Source organism: Osmia bicornis, chromosome 5 (assembly GCF_907164935.1).
Source record: "Osmia bicornis bicornis chromosome 5, iOsmBic2.1, whole genome shotgun sequence".
Lineage (NCBI taxonomy): Eukaryota > Metazoa > Arthropoda > Insecta > Hymenoptera > Megachilidae > Osmia > Osmia bicornis.
Genome location: NC_060220.1, coordinates 5,371,264 through 5,388,586, shown reverse-complemented (window position 1 = coordinate 5,388,586; position 17,323 = coordinate 5,371,264). Strand labels below are relative to the sequence as shown.

Here is a 17,323-nt window from a genome sequence, read left to right as displayed (position 1 = left end):
CAAGTCCTTGAATAATGCCAATCGTTTGCCAGAAGTACGATAAACGGTATTCGAGGAAAAAGCGTGCAAAATAAGCAAAAGTATTCTAAAGGTTCACTCGTGAAAAACCGTTTAATTGTTCTGACATGCCGCTATTCGTGGCCGTTCCTTTGAGCTCTCTAATGAGCACCGTGCGCGCAGTACGTGTTCTGTCAGGTATCGCTGGAACTTACGTAGAAATCGTAAGCAGCAATTTAAAGTAGCGGTTCGTGAACTACCGATGTTGTTTGCCTAACAATACTAGCTCGAACTTGACTCTAATTACAGTGACGGTCAACGTGTTAAAAGGCGTATACCTAAAGGCAATTCTTACCCCCTTCCCATCGTTCGATAAAAAAGAATAGTCAAACTGCTTGAGAAATTATTCCATATTCTCCTTCTCGAGACCTTATCTCGGATTTGCATATCAATGGAGAAAGGTGACTTTTTCAATTAGATGTAGCAAGAGGACGGAAACTCGTTTTCTCTTCCGCGAAGACACTGTTTGAAAAGTTTCCGTTGGTCCTTGATCGAATGCTGGGTTAAACGACACGGCACAGGGACGATCGGTGCTCCTTCGCAAGAAGCTATGGCGAAATAATCGCATTGCCGTCAAACGTGTGACAGGCATTCCGCTTTGCTCGTTTACTAATTAAAATGTGGAGTCATTGCCGCGCGGATAGCGTGACCGGGCTCTCCCGCGGTTTTTCTCCTCCCTCGGCATTGAAAACCACCGGCCAGCATCCGCTCTTGCATCCACCGCTTTCTGGAACCGCTTATCTACCGGATCTTCGCAAACACAAGAATTTCCTTTTTCGATATTTTTCATTACCGATGAAAGAAACAAGTTAAGCTAAGAAACAGGGATTTGTTGGTGCTTTCTAAGAAACTGGACGATTCTCAAATACATGGTATTGGAGGAAAAATCGAATGGCGTTTGACGTGCTGCCAATTTCTCGTCCGCGGAAGCGACGGTTATCAAGGAAGCGACCGAGAAGTTTGCCAAAGAGAGGACGAACGGGGAGCATCACTCCGTGAAGCGTGACCGGCGTTAGTTATGCAACGTTTTGTTGCCTCGCGTCCTTGTTGCCCGCATTGGTATTATCTTGCTTAGAGCGAGGAATCAATTACAATTTGTTGCCTTGACGATGGTATCTTGTCGAAAGCTGAAGGAGACTTTAGCCGGTCATCGATCAATATGCTGGCTGAGTTTTTTTCGAAAAGACCTGAGCGATTTTCATGTGATCGACAGATGCAAAACGAGGTCGTTAGAAAAATCGCCAAGTCACTTGGTAAGAAACCTCCGTCCATCCTCGTAAAGACCAAGAGACAGCTTGGTTTTGAAGAAACTAAAGCACTTGCAAAACATGTATTCCTTGCGAAACAGCATCGAGCTGTGATATAATACTGTAATAGAGAATTATAAATCTCGCGCACCGTCGAGCGTGTTTTTGTATGCTGGTTGCGTTTCGTTGCTCCCCGAAAAAGAACAGCCCGTTCAACGACTGCGCGGATGGTACCGCGGAGTTTCATTGATATTCTCTTAATTCGCGTTGATTAACTCTTAAAGAAACTACTCGGACACTCGAGAGTTAAGAATACCTAACAAACTCGCTGAAAGATTTCCGATCGACCTCACCGCGTCGATGAACCTCGTTGGAATTAGAAAGTCAAATGGAAGCGATCAATTCGTGAGTCACTCTATGAATATCGACGAACTGTTCGATCGACCTTGCCTCCGTCGTCTTGCGTAAAAATAAACAGGAAGATCCTCGAAAAACGACGGAAAATAAGCATATCAAGCCGAGACGAACTCCGGCACGAATTCCTCCGTGTTTTGCTAAACGAGTTAAGCAATTTTGCTCGATGTTCAAAATTCCTTGCACGTCGGAGCCTAGAAACTTCGTAAATCATAGCCGCGATGGAATGATCGACCCTTTCCGATCGATCATCGATGAATCTTTGGCACCTGGCCGAACATTGAGACGGCGAACACTCTCTCGAGTACCTTGCACGCATAAATAGACGTACTTCTCGCACCTCGCTTCGAGATACAAGGTTGCTCGTAATTGTGTCACTGTCAATCGAACTCATCGGTATGTATAACGCTCATCTAAACGCTAGTCTATATGCCAGACGGTTTAATTATTTTCATGGTCCGAAGCATAGAAGGGAGTAGTTAGATTCACGTTGGCGAACGTAGGGAAAGAACTGGTGCGCTGATCCATAGTGGACGTCGACTGCTTCATTTAGTAATTCCTTATTTTACTCAGCTAAAAAACTGTCAAATGTTGAAGACTCTGTTACTAGGAACTATGTACTAATAAACCTTTTAGATAGCACTTGATCGGTGACTATTTGCTCAATTCGACAGCCACTCGAGTGATTCGAGTGCACGATAAATTACTTCCGAAAAGGTACTTGAGTGTACCTGGTAGTCAATGATATTTCATGATAAAAGCGAATCTTTTTTTACCTGTATCAACTTATTTAGTATCCTTTGAACCTTTTAAGCTGGTTTTCTGTGAATTTTTATCTCGCCGACTAGACTGTCGCAGTAAAAACGTCCATATGTAATCAGCCAATATTTCCAAGTAAATTCGATGAATTTTGAAAAAAACTTTCATACCGTTGCTTCAGAAGTTTGCAATTCTACTGTACGACGACGTTATCGTTTCCTTCGACCAGCAGCAATAGTTATTTACATTTCTGGCGTTAATTGAGGAACGTTCATTACGTGGCACAAGTTCATTAGCAATTTAACCGATCGGATGTTACTCAGTTTTCCACGCGATTGTAGCAGTCCGAGCCGAGAGTAATTTTCAACAGTCGAATCGGCGTTCCTTTTTAACAATACAATTAATTAGTTGGCAACCGAACAGTCGATGCTAATCATCCAGCCGGGCTTATGTAAACAACTCTGTACCGCGTACTTCCGTAATCGCTTTCATAGGACTCAACACAGCGGTTCTAAAGGAAATTACGTTGAATCGATGAATCTTTTTTCTTTCTTCAGAATTCCCTTCTCTCTCTCTCTCTCTGTAACACGTAATGATAACATCCACGAGAATGATTTCAAGATATCGTGCGTACTATGCGAACACGAAGATGCTTGTTTTGCAGCTGCGCAACGAGAAACACTTGATTCGTAATTAAATGTGTTTTTTTTTCTTCTCCTTGTTCTTCTTAATTAGGAAAACATGAAAATTAATGTAAATCGGTGGCTGTTGATTGAAGTACAGAACACAGAAGCAGAATCACTGCGATTGCAGAGGATTTAACTGAATAAATTGTAACGAAATTGCCAAACAAACAAGAACAAGCTATCAAGTATTTGCATTCAAACATTAATAATCTCTTACAAATTGGCCGATTCTTTTTTATCGTAAACCGATCATAAAAAATGACAGTCCATAAAAAGTGTATCAAAAAAGATCGTCTGTGTTGGAAACAGGTTTGCGCGCCAACCTGTTTAATTTCCTCATCATCGAAATAAAAAAAAGAAGAGTATTCGAAAATTTGTCGAATCAGCTGTTACGATACACGGTTGAACGCGTACGAAACCGGGGGACGTGTTTGAGAATCGCGCTCGCTATTTATTTTTCCGAGTTTGTCGCGACATATTCGAGAAAAAACAACACCGATCGATCGGCAAACACACGTGTCCCTAGGTGTAAGCTCGTTTCCGACAAGCGTTATGTATAAAGGCGGACTCCTCGTAAGGTTGCACGAAGAAAAGCACCCACGCCGCGAGACCTATCCTATAGTTTAACGTGTTGCATCGGTATCTCTTCGAACACCTGTTTAGAGTTCGCTTTCGCAACTCTCGATGCTTATCGGGATTCGTTCTCGTTACCAGCCGACGTTCGTAGGCGGATGAGTTCTCTTCCTGCTTCGAGATCGCTGTATTGAATCATTCGCTGTTCTTCGAGTTAGCTTCGCACGACTATGTCTAAGATCGATGTCAAAAAGTTAATCTACTCCCCTGGAAATCCACCCTCTCACGTCTATTGTCTTCGGCGGACGAATAAATAAAAAGCCATAGAGAGACGGCGAGGAGGACGACTAGTTATCGCATTCCGCCTCTTGAAACCGTAGATGGCTCGTCTTCTACATCCCGAGAGGGTCGTTTCCTCTTCTGAGTCCTCTTCTTTCTTGTTTCACTGAGAAGATTCGAGCTTCTTGCGAACGACGCGTTTATAGGAACACTTAAAGTACCGCGGTGTAGGAAAAGAGGATCCGTTCCCAGTGGTCGTTTTAGCGGGACGAACGTTAGTATAATTCAACTGGGAACTATCCTTCAATGTCAGATGGTCGGTACGTGAGGCAAGGAACTGTCGTAAATACACTTTGATCGGATCTAACTCGATGGAACCTTGACTCGTTGATTTCGCGTTGCTCAGTATAAAACGTGTTCTTTCTTTACACGTAAATTTTTATAGTAAATTTGAGTACTTGTATGGATTACAAAGGTTTATCGAAAATACATCCAGGTTCAATGACCGTGACCATAAAAGAAGGCAAGAGGAAACGGATACTTCTCGACGATGACTCGAGGAATTACGCCAGCAGCTACGACGGTATCCGATCGTGGCTACCTTGATTAACTTGACGATAACAAAAATTAATTGGAAAAAGTAAAACAGGATACGTGAAATCTGAATGAGACAGAGGAACAGCGTGAAATTTTTGAAAGCACTTTTTGCGACTACCTTTCACCCGAACTGGACTCCTCTGAATTGTCTAGTCCGGAGAAGTATTTTCTTCTCGTCTGGTTGAACAGGTCGAAGAGGATCGATTATGTCACGCGAAAAGTTAGGAGGGAATCTAATAGCTTCCTTTTCTAGACCTCTTCTAAGAAAGGATAGAAGACTGGTTCCTTCCAGCTTTCATAAATAATTCACCGGTGTCCGTTCGGTCTTAAAGCGCACACAGGTAACCGATGGAACGGCAGATTCGACTGGGTTCAAACATCCGCGTCGTGATTATAATTTCACTTCCGCTTTCGTATCGAGCGAACAGACTGTCTCGGTAAAACAGCGTGATGTAACCTTTTAGCTATGGAACGTTTCAACTGAAAGTAGTCTATGGTGTATCGGCGATCGAGGCAATGGTTCAAGTTTGATAAATGATTTAGCCATTGTTCGTTTTTATACCCTGAAGAAATATACTTGCTCGTTGGGAGCTTGATAATTATTCATTTTTGCGTCGATATATAAATGAGAACGCACGGGTCGTAGAGAAAGAGTTAAAACTAGCGTACAAACATGGGATTAAGGAGGAGAAACAATTGAAAGAAGGAAATTGTGTAACACAGCAAGATATAAAGGTGGTCGACAAGAGCGATAAAAGGCCTTGACGAGCCTTGACCGGTGGACCGTTACTTTACGCTGTCCAACGTGGATCAAGCTCCTTATTTCCCTGTTACCACAGGGCGGAATGTTGCTCTTATTGTCGCGCCTTTCCTCGAATCGAACGTTTTCCGGGCGGCCATTTCTACGCACGAACGCCGTCGATGGTCTTCGAGTCGCGCGATAAAAATCACGGTATCGCTCGAGGGTCGTTGCGATTAAACACGGCAAACATTGAACTACGATTAGTAAACAAATCGAGCGACGTAAAAATTGATCATTTTTCGAGGAAAAGCGTGTTTCTTTATTCGTATTTCTGCGCGAAGAGGACATTTCTCCTATCGTCCGTAATTACATATTTTGCAACGTTTAAGTCGGCGCTAGGTAAATGTCACTGTTGCGTGGTTCATGTAAATTATCGAAAGTTTATTACGTCGGTGTGTCGAACAGAGATAAAGGTATCGCGCGGCACGCAGGCCAGGGAGATCTCGATCTCAGATCGTTTGCTGAAACATTGTCGCGGCAAAGACTAGGAACGTGGCGAAACGACGATAAATAATCGACTTAGCAAAGGTAGAGAGCATTGTTGGCCAGTTAGCCAGAGCAACGCGACTTGTGACTCACGTTTCAACAATATTTAGCATTCCGTAGTGATACCAATGCAGTTATACCGTTTCCAGTCACTTCCTACGCGTCTCTGCCCGTCTTAAAGAAACTTAATATTAAACACCCTGAAAAATGCTTTCCGACTTGGTAGTTCGTACTCTCATTAATATTAGAAATAATTGATATCAAAATCTAAAGCGTGGAACTGTTACGAGTGCTTGATAGTAAGGTGTGACTTCGTGAGGAAACCACGAGCCAGAAAGTAGAGAAAGGACTAAAAAGGAAACGCTTCTGCGCCAAGCAACACGACCGCTCTAGTATTATGTTATAACGATCTTGCATAAATGCTCGACACCTGGTCTCTTTATATACGGTCTCCTCGCGTCTCGCCCATTCACTCGTATACGTCATTACTCGTTCACAATGTATGCACGTCGATCTTTACGATCTGCGTCAACGTATCCTCTGGACGATTATAAAGGAACGATCCAAGTTCTCCGGAGAATACGAATTTGTTACGGTTGAAATTTATTTCCACTAACATTATTCCGAATTAGTCATAGATCAATTTTCGAGTTTCGTGTAAAATTGTGCAACGTGAAGTTATTTTAACGGATGATTCCCCGTAGCGCCGCGCCGGTGTGTTTCGCGATCACGTGATGTCATTGTTTAGTTTGCAAAGAATCGTGCGAATCCCGGTGAGTGAGAAAACATCTTCTGGCAATTCATCGCGTTAACATCTCGTTCCTGGACGAATGAACAACGAGATCCTCGCGATTCGATGTACAAATTCATGTAAATGCTAGCTCGACAATGACGCAATAAACGAAACATCTTTAGCGGCGTGATTAAGTATGCAGCGCCATCGGGTCGTCCGTTTAATTACGCTCATCCTCCTGCATTATTACGTACTAAATACTTCATAAATCAACCGGCAAGTTTTCTCGGTTTACACGAACCTCGGTTTACCAATTCAACGAGGGTGGACAGGATTTATAGATAGATCGCGTATGTTAGGATTTTCGACGGTAGATTATTCAATGATGAGGATTACGAATGGATTTTGTAACAATGCGGATAACTCGTCCATTAAATCGCAACAATGGAAAGTTTTTCAAGTGATTACGAGGCAAATTAATCGAGCCTAGCCACGCGAACGAGCAGATTTATCGTCCTGACGCGTATTCGTCGAACCGATCGATTGAGGAGGACTTTAATGAACATGTCATTCGTAAGTTTTATGCATCGTTAACGTCATATGCAAATTCCAATGAGCGTGCGAATATTTCACATTCTCGGTTAAAATATTTGCACATAAATCGAAAATTGATTAAATCCACCGAGATGTCCACGTGCAAGTAGCTTTCATTACCGAGTTTCATTACAACCCGAGACATAATTATCGTAAGTTTGTACGAGGAGAGTGCGGAGAGGTTAATTATGACGCGTCTCTATCTAAAGTGGCAACGTAATGGTTAGTGTACGCAGAAATGTCGCGTAACGCGTGCAACACGCGGGGGTTTTACGAGCGTGTGGTCGCGGATCACGCGTCGTATGAATGGTGTGGGACAATACTTCCTACCATGACCCACTGACACACAAACAAAGGAATAACTTGATATTCGTGTAGCTCATAGCAGACTTTTCTTTTCTCATCTAACACCGAGGAATTGTTCACACGGGATTGTGTAACATTTGGGGTCGATTTTGAAACGCGAAAATCGTCAAAAATACGCGGCCGTTCGATAAACAATCTCGCGTTGTTTACGAAGTTTCGAAACGTGTTTTGAGAAACGGAATTCACCGTATTCGTACTTGGAAGGATGGTAAAAATGTACCGCTATACTTTCACTCATTTCCAGGAGATATTTTTTTCGGCGACGACGTCAAAAAATGACCAACTGGGGGCTCGGTTCTTCGGAATTTCCGTCATCGTTAGAAACGTCTTCGAGGAATCTGTGTATCAAACCCGCAGATGATATTTCAGGGTATCATTTACATAACTTTTTAGCACGATCAATGATCGAACGTTCCATTAATAACAATTTCACCGAACCGAGAATCTTCAACATGTATCGTTACGGTCTTGTGAATACATTAGGGTGAAGAGAGCTGAATACAACCGGATATCCGACGCGCTTTTCATACCTCTCTATTTCCATGGGAATTTCAATGCTGTCGAAATATACAGGTGTATTCCTGTATTGAACGGTGTAATTTTTTCACTTATTTTCCTGATAAATTATGAAAGTTTATTTAGACTTTTTGTTTTTCACAAGCTGTTTACTCGAGTGTCACAGACCTATGGTCAAATAATATAGATATGTATAGCAATACGGCTTTTCACTTTGACCTCGTTTGCACTACGTTTCGTCGGTGCTATCTACAGGCTGCGGGATTTGAATGTAAAGTCATTGCCGTTTCGTGATTGGTATTGACGAAACCTTCGGCTGGTATTATCGTCCTTCGATGATATTGAACGTAGATACACGCCGCAATTATATCGGCAAACGATGTTTAATGATGCTATAAAATACAGGAATAACAATGAATCCGGACACGTGTAACTTGGCGAATGTAAGGAAACGTTTCGTCACGAAATTATTGCGAATTCAGTGTACTCGAAGCTCGTAAAATCGGTTCAACCCTGACACAAATTGATTTGGGATTTAAGTTCCTTAAATACTCCGTCTATCTTTAATCAATCCTATCGTTATCGCTAAAAGGTGATTGCGCAACTAGCATTCTACTGCCTAATTTCTAAACGTGTAGGCAACAGGCGTCGGTCGTTAGGAGTTTCGTCATAATTGCCGATCACTGAAAGGGAAAACAATTTCGAGCTTTTGTTTTTGTATTTCATGACGGATGTTTCTTGAGAACCACTCTAATTAGCACGCGATCCTAATATAAATAATAAATAATATTCTTTTCTTCTTATTTTGCAGATGGCGAGGCTCTGTTTACAAGTTAATCTGGCGAGAATTACTGGTCTACCTTTTCGTCTACTACCTCATCAATCTTACGTACAGATATGCGCTCAACGAGCACCAGCGGGTGTGAGTACATGAATACGTTCATTTGAATACCTTTCCCGCGCCAAGTTTCCTTCGGCGACCCGAAGGCTGAAGCCTTAACCGGTCAGGAATAACGCGTCGAACAAAAACGTGGCTCATCTCCTTGAAATTAAGACGTACCAATAAACGAAACATCCTTTCGTAGCCTTCGGTTCCATCCTTGCGACAACGACAAAGTACTTTTGTCAACGAGACATAAACATTAGCCACCCTCGTTTCTCATACGGGTAAAACGCAAAGTTGATACGTGAATTACAAGTTGTCGTAACCGCGAGTTTTACGAGCGCAGATAAATCCACGCGACACCAACCTTGATCGAGCAACGAAGCCAAAGCCTCCGGTACTTTTGATCGAGATTACATTTCATCGAATAACGTTTTATTAGCATGAATACCGTTGCACGTGAACGTACAACCCGCTGAGATTGGACCTTTTCTTCTTTACTACCGCGTTTCCACGCGGCACCCGACTCTTTACGATGCTCGTGATAACTTGCTCGCGATTCGAACCGGCCGTTAACGAGTGAAATATATGTCAATTTACGTAATTACGACTCGTGCGACCGATTAAATTTCAGAAGTAGAGAAAGAAAGAGCCACGGTTTACAGGAAGCAATGAATGTACGAATGTGCAACTTGTAATTAATGAAGTTAAAGTAATATATTAAAAATTACTGAAACCCTCGTACGAGTGAAACTTCGTGTAAAAATTTTTACGATACGGATTTTCGTGTTGCAAAAGGGTTACATGTACTAGGAAATGCCAACAATATGATATTTCACGCTTGCATCTCAGATATATCGTAGCTACTTAAATTGCGGATATCGTAAATAAAATTATTACTTCTGACGGTATACAAAAGCTGGACCGTTTTACACAATACAGGGCTGGAATGTGCCTCGGGCTCGTCTGGGAACGGTATTAAAAAACGCATAAAAACGCAACCTGTTATTTATGCAAAAATAAAAAAAAAAGTGCAGAGGGACGAAGAAGCGCGAGCCAAAGACCGTGGATGCAGAAAGGTATCTCCTTTGAGCAGCTTCGATTCGCTTGGTTTAAATTTAGAACCAAAGGGCCGGTTCGAGGTTGGTTTAGGGCCCGAACAAACTGAACAATCATATATGGGATTCGCCATACAAACCCTCTCTCGATCGTATATTTAAAAGATTTCGAGCGGTAAATTTCATTCTTCTAACAAGATTTTTTCGATCGTAAAATCATTCGATACTGTATTATTATACTTTTGATACTCTATTCCAAGCGAAAAGATTATCGGTTTCTTTATGGGTACGACTTTTGTGGGATAATTTTGTATTTAGTATCAGAAAAGATATAAGATCGTTGTAAGACAAATACAACTGTACAAACAGTAGATGAAAAGCATGAAACGTTACTAATCAGTGCTAAGAATTTTAAGCACATGTATTCAACGATATCGATCCAGCTGTATGTCTATTAGTACATTATATTATACCACAACAAATAAGAAACGGTATCAGGAAATTTTCGCGTGCAACCGCGAAATCTTAATGGAAATTCCCATTTAGCAATAGTTATCGGCACGTAAGATCGGTAGCGGTCTCATTAAATGGCGGTATCACCTCAACCTTGCTCCACTTGTATTACAAGAATTCTACTATGTGTGATATACCAACATCTAACACAAATATTTAATTGTACACCATTTTGCGCAAACATTTCAATTTAAGTTTGCAATGCTATAACTACCATTCCAAAATTTTTTATTAATTAAACGATTGTTTGTTGCAGGATATTCGAAAAAATCAGGTACTACTTCGGCAATTCGAGCGAATCGATACCGATGTCGTTCGTTCTGGGATTTTACGTGAGTCTGGTCGTGAAGCGATGGTGGGAACAGTACAAACTATTACCATGGCCGGACAATTTAGCCCTGTTCATCAGCGCGGCTATTCCAGGCAACGTAAGTACCATATGAAATAAAAAATTCATTTTTCATTGTAAGAAAAACAAATCGTCGAAGAAAAAGAATAGAGTTTATCGAGTCCGAATGGGGCGTGAAACGTCGAACTTAGCCTTGCTCGTACGCGGCGCGTTTGTCTCATTACGCTAATGAATTGCCGTGACACGTTTCGGTGTCGTTAACCTAAGTTAGGTGCCAGCTCGAAGTCACGCCACGCCCAACATCGACGAGAAAAGAAGAAGAAAGAAGAAATACGCGGAACGATCATCCTATAATTGGCAAGGGAACAAATCTTCTTGTTCCTCTTGGAGAACGAGCTAACGGATAAGTCGAACGATAGAGAGGAACGGTGCGGTATTCGCCGCGACCCTTGGCACGCGATTCGAGACACGCTCGCACGCGTGTTCACGCGACACCTCCAGCACGATCGGCAACGAGAAATTGTCGCACTTTGTCGTTACTTTCTCTGATCGCGACGAATCAGCCGATAACGAAAGTTCGTTCCCTACCTTCTTCCTCGGTGGCTGGCTGTGAATCTTAAAACGCTTCAAAAGCTATTCGCGAACTTTGAATTACTTAATCGTTATCTAACGATCCCCTTACACGCCGCGATTACGAGGGCAAATTACTCGAAGAAGTAAAACAGAAGAATCTCTCACGGCGTAAGTGAATCGTGCCACCTGTTTAGGACATCGTCGAATTCGACTGAAAGAACGATCTTCGACTACCTGGTCAACGACACAATGTCGAAGTGAAAGTGCAACGTGTATCGTGGCGAGAAACAAGGATGAACCTACGCGTTCTACACGCTTTGTGCACGACGAAGAACGTCCGATCCGTCTACGTTGTTCCATCGGATTACCACATCTAACCGTAAAATAGAAGCTGATAAATGCATAAAGTCAAGTACACACTTGGATACAATGCGGCGGAACTATTTCGATAAATCCTTCATTTTATACGGTATTAGAGTTTCTGCTACTTCTCTTACACACTTCGTGGATAATCACGGTTCATCGACATTCTTTGAAACTTTAGACGAAGTGAACGCTGGAAAATTTAATCGTTTCCTTGTGTAACATGTTTTACAGCCATTCTCTTAACAATACTCTCGTAAAACGCTCGAGCTCGTTACACGCTCGCCACGTTAGCAGTTTCGACGGTGAAACGGTTACATAGGCGCGCGTTATTCGAACCCTCTCGAGAAAGTTGCACTTGTCGCTCGAACGCGAAGAATACCAGCTAAGCGTCCTCTCGGAATTGCAACCTCGAGGAATTTCTGCGAGTCGAGGAACAAGGTCTCTCGGACCACGAAACGGTACTGTGATGTTACGCGTACGTGGAAGAGCGGTGCTCGTGTGGTCATGCAACGCAAAGTGTCCGATTTGTGAATGAGCAGGGAACGTCGAGTGGGCAGCACGAGCTTCTTCTGGGGCTGTGCCTTTCATTGAAATCTAATTGGAATTCAGGCCCCGAGGTGAGAAGGACTGACTCCCACCGTCCCCACCGTGAGCAGGATCCTTTTCAAGCTGCCAAGCCGTGCATTTTTACACGCGCCACGTTAAGTCGCGGCGTGTTCCAAGGAAGAAGGAACGTCTGTCTTTAGAACGGACGAAACGGTAGGAAAAGAGGCTTGATTGATCGCGAAAGAAATACGAACGTGAGGAATACCATGTTAAGTACCGTGCGTCGCCGACCTTCCGGACGGATTCTTAGTATCTGTAGGAAGTATAGTCAGAATCCAAGTCTCTCTTTTGCCAGTACGAAACCGAAGAGTTATGCTGTATTCGAATATTAGATCCCACCTATGCTCGGAGTAACCTTTGAAACAAATTGCTATGCGAGCTTCGAATACCCGAAGAGATCAATAGCTTGGCATTGCTTGGGGCGATGAATGCGAAGAACCTACGCCAAGGTGAAACTAATTAGTTGATGATCGTGAAACGTTTAAAAAAGCCTCCTTATGGAATCCAGATAACCCCATTTTGTTTTTCTAACGAAACTAAAGAAAGATATTTCGAGCAAGAAATATTCTTAATTTATTGTAAATATATATATATAAGTCAATCAACCTGTTCATAACTCGTACGAGTCATTCATATTTCGTAATTAACGTAAAGCTGTAGAAAGCGTAATTCAATCGTTAGAAGCGTAAACGAGCAACGATGTAGAAATGCTCACGGAACATACCGGCGCAAATAGGTGTAATTAATTAGGAATAATCGTGTTTCCTCCGCTCGTTTCGCGCCAACTGACTTTCTTCTTTAGATCCAAACGGACCGTTCTGAAATCGGTACGTGGCGCAACGGCGACGTGTTATTAGCTGGACGAAAAATGTTAGTTTCGACAAAACTTTCTTCGCTCGAATCGCATGCATTGTATCGAGCTGACGAGACGTGCCTCGATCCACAAAATACTTCATCTAGATCTATCGTGATCCACATACGTAACGATTCGACGCGAGCCGCTGTTCAATTAACACATTCGCGGACTACACCGTCTACTTAGGATTATGTAACGAGATATGTATCAAATATTAGATTTCAAATACTATTTCAAACCATTTTTTTCATGAATTTCACTTATTCATATTAGTACCTCACAATCGATAACGATATTTATTAGCCTGTTGCATATCAAGTGACTGATTTCGAAACGTGAAAAGTCTAATACGATTTCATAACAGAAAAGTATTGAAAAATAGAACTTATATCAGTATGAAGCTTGGAGTTTGATAAAAACGACTGCATAAACCTTTTGTTCGTGTACACAACATTGAGCGTTTCAGCTACATAATACATTAATAAACATGACAATAGCTTAGAATGTTACATTGATAATGAAACCAAACAAACGGAACGTGGTATCATTTGAACCAACATCAAACATGTTAACAATTAATCAATTATCACGCGGAAAAACGATGATGTACACCTGCGAAAACTCTCGTTCCTTCGATCCAACAATCGAAATGATTTCCGACCAAATTGACATTCCGTGGTGCGAGTGTGAGCGTTGGTTACAAAACGTTCACACGGTTACAAAATGCGCGTCGTTGGCCAGAAACGAAAGGAAAAATAGCCGGCAGGCGCCACCGTGAGTTCTTCTACGATTAATATTGAAATCGACTCGAAACCGGCGACGATTTGCGATCACGGGCCAACAGAAACAAGGGAAAGTGTGTAGAAGACACGGGAAACGTGTTCCGCATTTGTGCGGCCTCGGAAACGAATTTTCAAGCAAACGAGCCTCGTCGATCTCAATTTCGTACGGATCCTTCACTCATTTATTTAAGAATAAAGGCAACATATTTATTCAGTCTGAAAATTTGTTAATTTTTATTCCATAAACAAAGAAATCCTTGGGACGTATAGACTCTCTTAAGTATTCACGAAGCGTATCGAAACGATTTTGACTTTCAGCAAGAAAACATTACGATGATTTATGGAATCACGCGTCAAATTATTGTTCTATGCTCATTAGCAAAGAAACGTTCATCGTTATTTTGTCTGCGAATGTTGATTGGCCGAAGCAAGTGTTCGATGGTAATAATTTTGAAATGTTTTCACATTTGCAGGATGAGAGAGGCAGACTGATGAGGAGGAACATCGTGAGGTACGCGGTGCTCGCGTACGTCATCACTTTGCAGAGGATTTCATTACGCGTGAAGAGACGATTTCCGACGCTTCAGCACATCGTAGACGTTGGTTAGTGAGTTATATTTATTTTATCCCAAACGATTTACTTTCTTGTACGACTAACAAAGAGAATGGTTAACGTTGTCTCGCGACCACACTCTCGTTTGCCGTTCGGTTCTTCGAGCTATCTACGGAGCCAAATTGCGGACGTGTTAAAAGCCACAGAGGACTATAACTGTATTTTTTTTTAGCTCGTCGAAATGAATTCCTACCTAGACTTTATTAGATCTTACTTTAATCCTATTAAGTGTTACGTCAAGTCATTAGTATACTCTTATGGTACATCCGTGCAATTAAAATTCGGACAAAAACTATAATTTGGAAGGGGATGTATGATTCAATTTGTTCGATGTGCTTCCTCATCGATTATTGCTACCTCAAGGATGTACCGCCAATTAACACGGTAGTTCCTATACAATTAACCTCCTCTTACGGTAGCAAGGACGTTTTAACGACCCAGAGGTGAGTGAATTCCATCCAAAACGAGACACGCGGAGAGATTTTTGGCATTCACCGTGGAATTACAATTAGTCCTTAATAAGTAATTTGTATGAATGTATTGTGTGGTAAATAGGCATGGGGGTTTGCACGACGGATTCGTTATTTAATCGAAATTGAACGGTGCGTCATGTAACCTTGAAACGTTTCACGAAGATTTGTAATATGTTTCTGATAGAAACATTATTTATACATCTGGTCTTCAATCGTTAATGTCGTTACGTGGTACTTCAATGTACATTTCTTGAAAACATTGACAGAGTAATCAGAGACATGCATTCAAATCTACCCATGCAATTTGTTTAAAAATTTCATAAGGTACTTACGTTGATTTTCACCAACTTCTGTAGAGGTCCCTCTATGCGAAGTTCGGCTGCTCGTGGCCATCCCACGAAGTAGAACAGAAAGTTCAATCACACTACGAACACTACACGTACATCGTAGCAACCTTTTGCACATTTGCTACTTTGTCACGATTTCTCTCATTCACTGTCCAAGCTTAGATGTGGTATGAAAGATAAAAGGTACGAGAGAATGATATTCCTCATGCTAAACCAAACGTCGGAGCTATGTACTTGCAACTAAATGAGACACTTATGCTCCGAGCCACTACGCGTGTCAAAATGGACACCTGTTCATGTTTCGGGCAGAACCTTCGCTACAGTGACACTACGCGTCACCGTGATACGTTACGAATTAATACTGACATCGCCACGATTATCGAGTCGTATATTTTAACGTCAATTTTATGTAAAATAAACGTATACCGACTAACGGGACACACGTTACAAGCAATAAACGATGTGATATCTTCCCGCCAATTTATTTACGTGTATCACGATTCTCACCAATTTCACCGATAAACTATGACACACCAGAAAATAATACATTCCTCGGTAAGCGCACGCGTTTAACAATGAAATCACAACAGACACGAGTTCTACGAACAACAGAAATCGTGACAGAATGCAAAAAACAATCGGAAGCGGTATTCGTAACAACCTCCCGGCCGCCATGTTTGTTTACTGCGCGAACTGTATGCGCGCGCAGCTGGAATAATATGCGCAGGAGCAGCATTTTTAAATTCGTATTTAAAGCGAGTATTTGAACGTCTAGTTTGTTTGTTGTTAATTACTAAGACTATTAAGTAAATATACTCTAATTTTAATGAAGAATTTCACTGAAAAGTTGAATACCATTCATTCTTACGGTACTTTTGATGGAATAGAAAGAAACCGTTTCTCGGGGTGTAAAAGAAAACATACGAATCTCTAGGTTTTTTGTCGAATCGACGGCGCCGAGGATGCGCTAGATGTCGACTAGAAATAGCACGCATTTTTCAAACACCAGTTCCGCGAATCTTCCATGAACATGAGCGTTCCATCGGCTGTCCAGTGGCCAAGGAAATAAGTGAAGAGAACGACGGCAAGAAACGGTCTTTCCGTGGAATTATCTCCACGAACACGTTAGCATCACGCACAAGAATCGCGAAAGAGACACGGTCGGTCGTCGTTGGCAACGGTGAAAGAAAAGCCAACGAAGACAATTCAAATCCGTTCTGCGACCACTCTTGAAACGAACCCCGACAAAACCGTGAGTTTCTGCGTGAGATCTTCATCAATAATTCATGCAATAGGAATGGAAGGCGAAGAAAAAAAGCGGGAAACAGCATTTGGAATGGCAAAGGAAGTCGCCGAAGGTGCGCGACATCGATCATGTCGGTCGCTAACACCCAGACGTAATTAAATTTTTGCGGTTACGTTTTTTCTATGGATTATACCGATATTTATGATTAGCGTTAAACGAGACACAAGATAACTAGCCATGATCTTGAGAAACAAGGAAACTGGAGGACAGGCGTTCCAAGGAGCACTGTTTATTGTTTCTTTAATAAAATGGTAATGTCTCTGTGACGTCGAGACGCCCGAGTCGCTCTTTTTATCAAGCTGCCGAGATAAATAATGTGTTTTGAAAAAGTTTCTATTTTTTGGTAGATTGACCGTCGGTCCAAGAATATGAATACGCGAAAAATTTGATAGGATCTACGCAAACCGACCACTCTATTTATAACTCTTTCTTCGTCACGTTCGCTAAAGTATTTCGAATCAAAGTCAACTTACGGTTGACAGTAAATTT

The 17,323-nt window shown here is 41.9% G+C and overlaps 1 protein-coding gene across 5 annotated transcripts in view; it reads left to right on the top strand.

Annotated features, from left to right (window-relative positions):
* Positions 1-17,323, top strand: part of LOC114879074 (bestrophin-3) — a 38,481-nt gene that overhangs the window by 5,395 nt on the left and 15,763 nt on the right. For 4 of the 5 annotated variants that reach the window (XM_029193597.2, XM_029193596.2, XM_029193595.2 and 1 more), the window contains exons 2-4: positions 8,921-9,031; positions 10,820-10,991; positions 14,569-14,698. In XM_029193597.2, coding sequence (XP_029049430.1) covers positions 8,921-9,031; positions 10,820-10,991; positions 14,569-14,698 — 413 coding nt within the window. Of the gene's footprint in view, positions 1-8,920; positions 9,032-10,819; positions 10,992-14,568; positions 14,699-17,323 lie in introns of those variants that run through there. The other variant, XM_029193598.2, reaches the window with a different exon arrangement.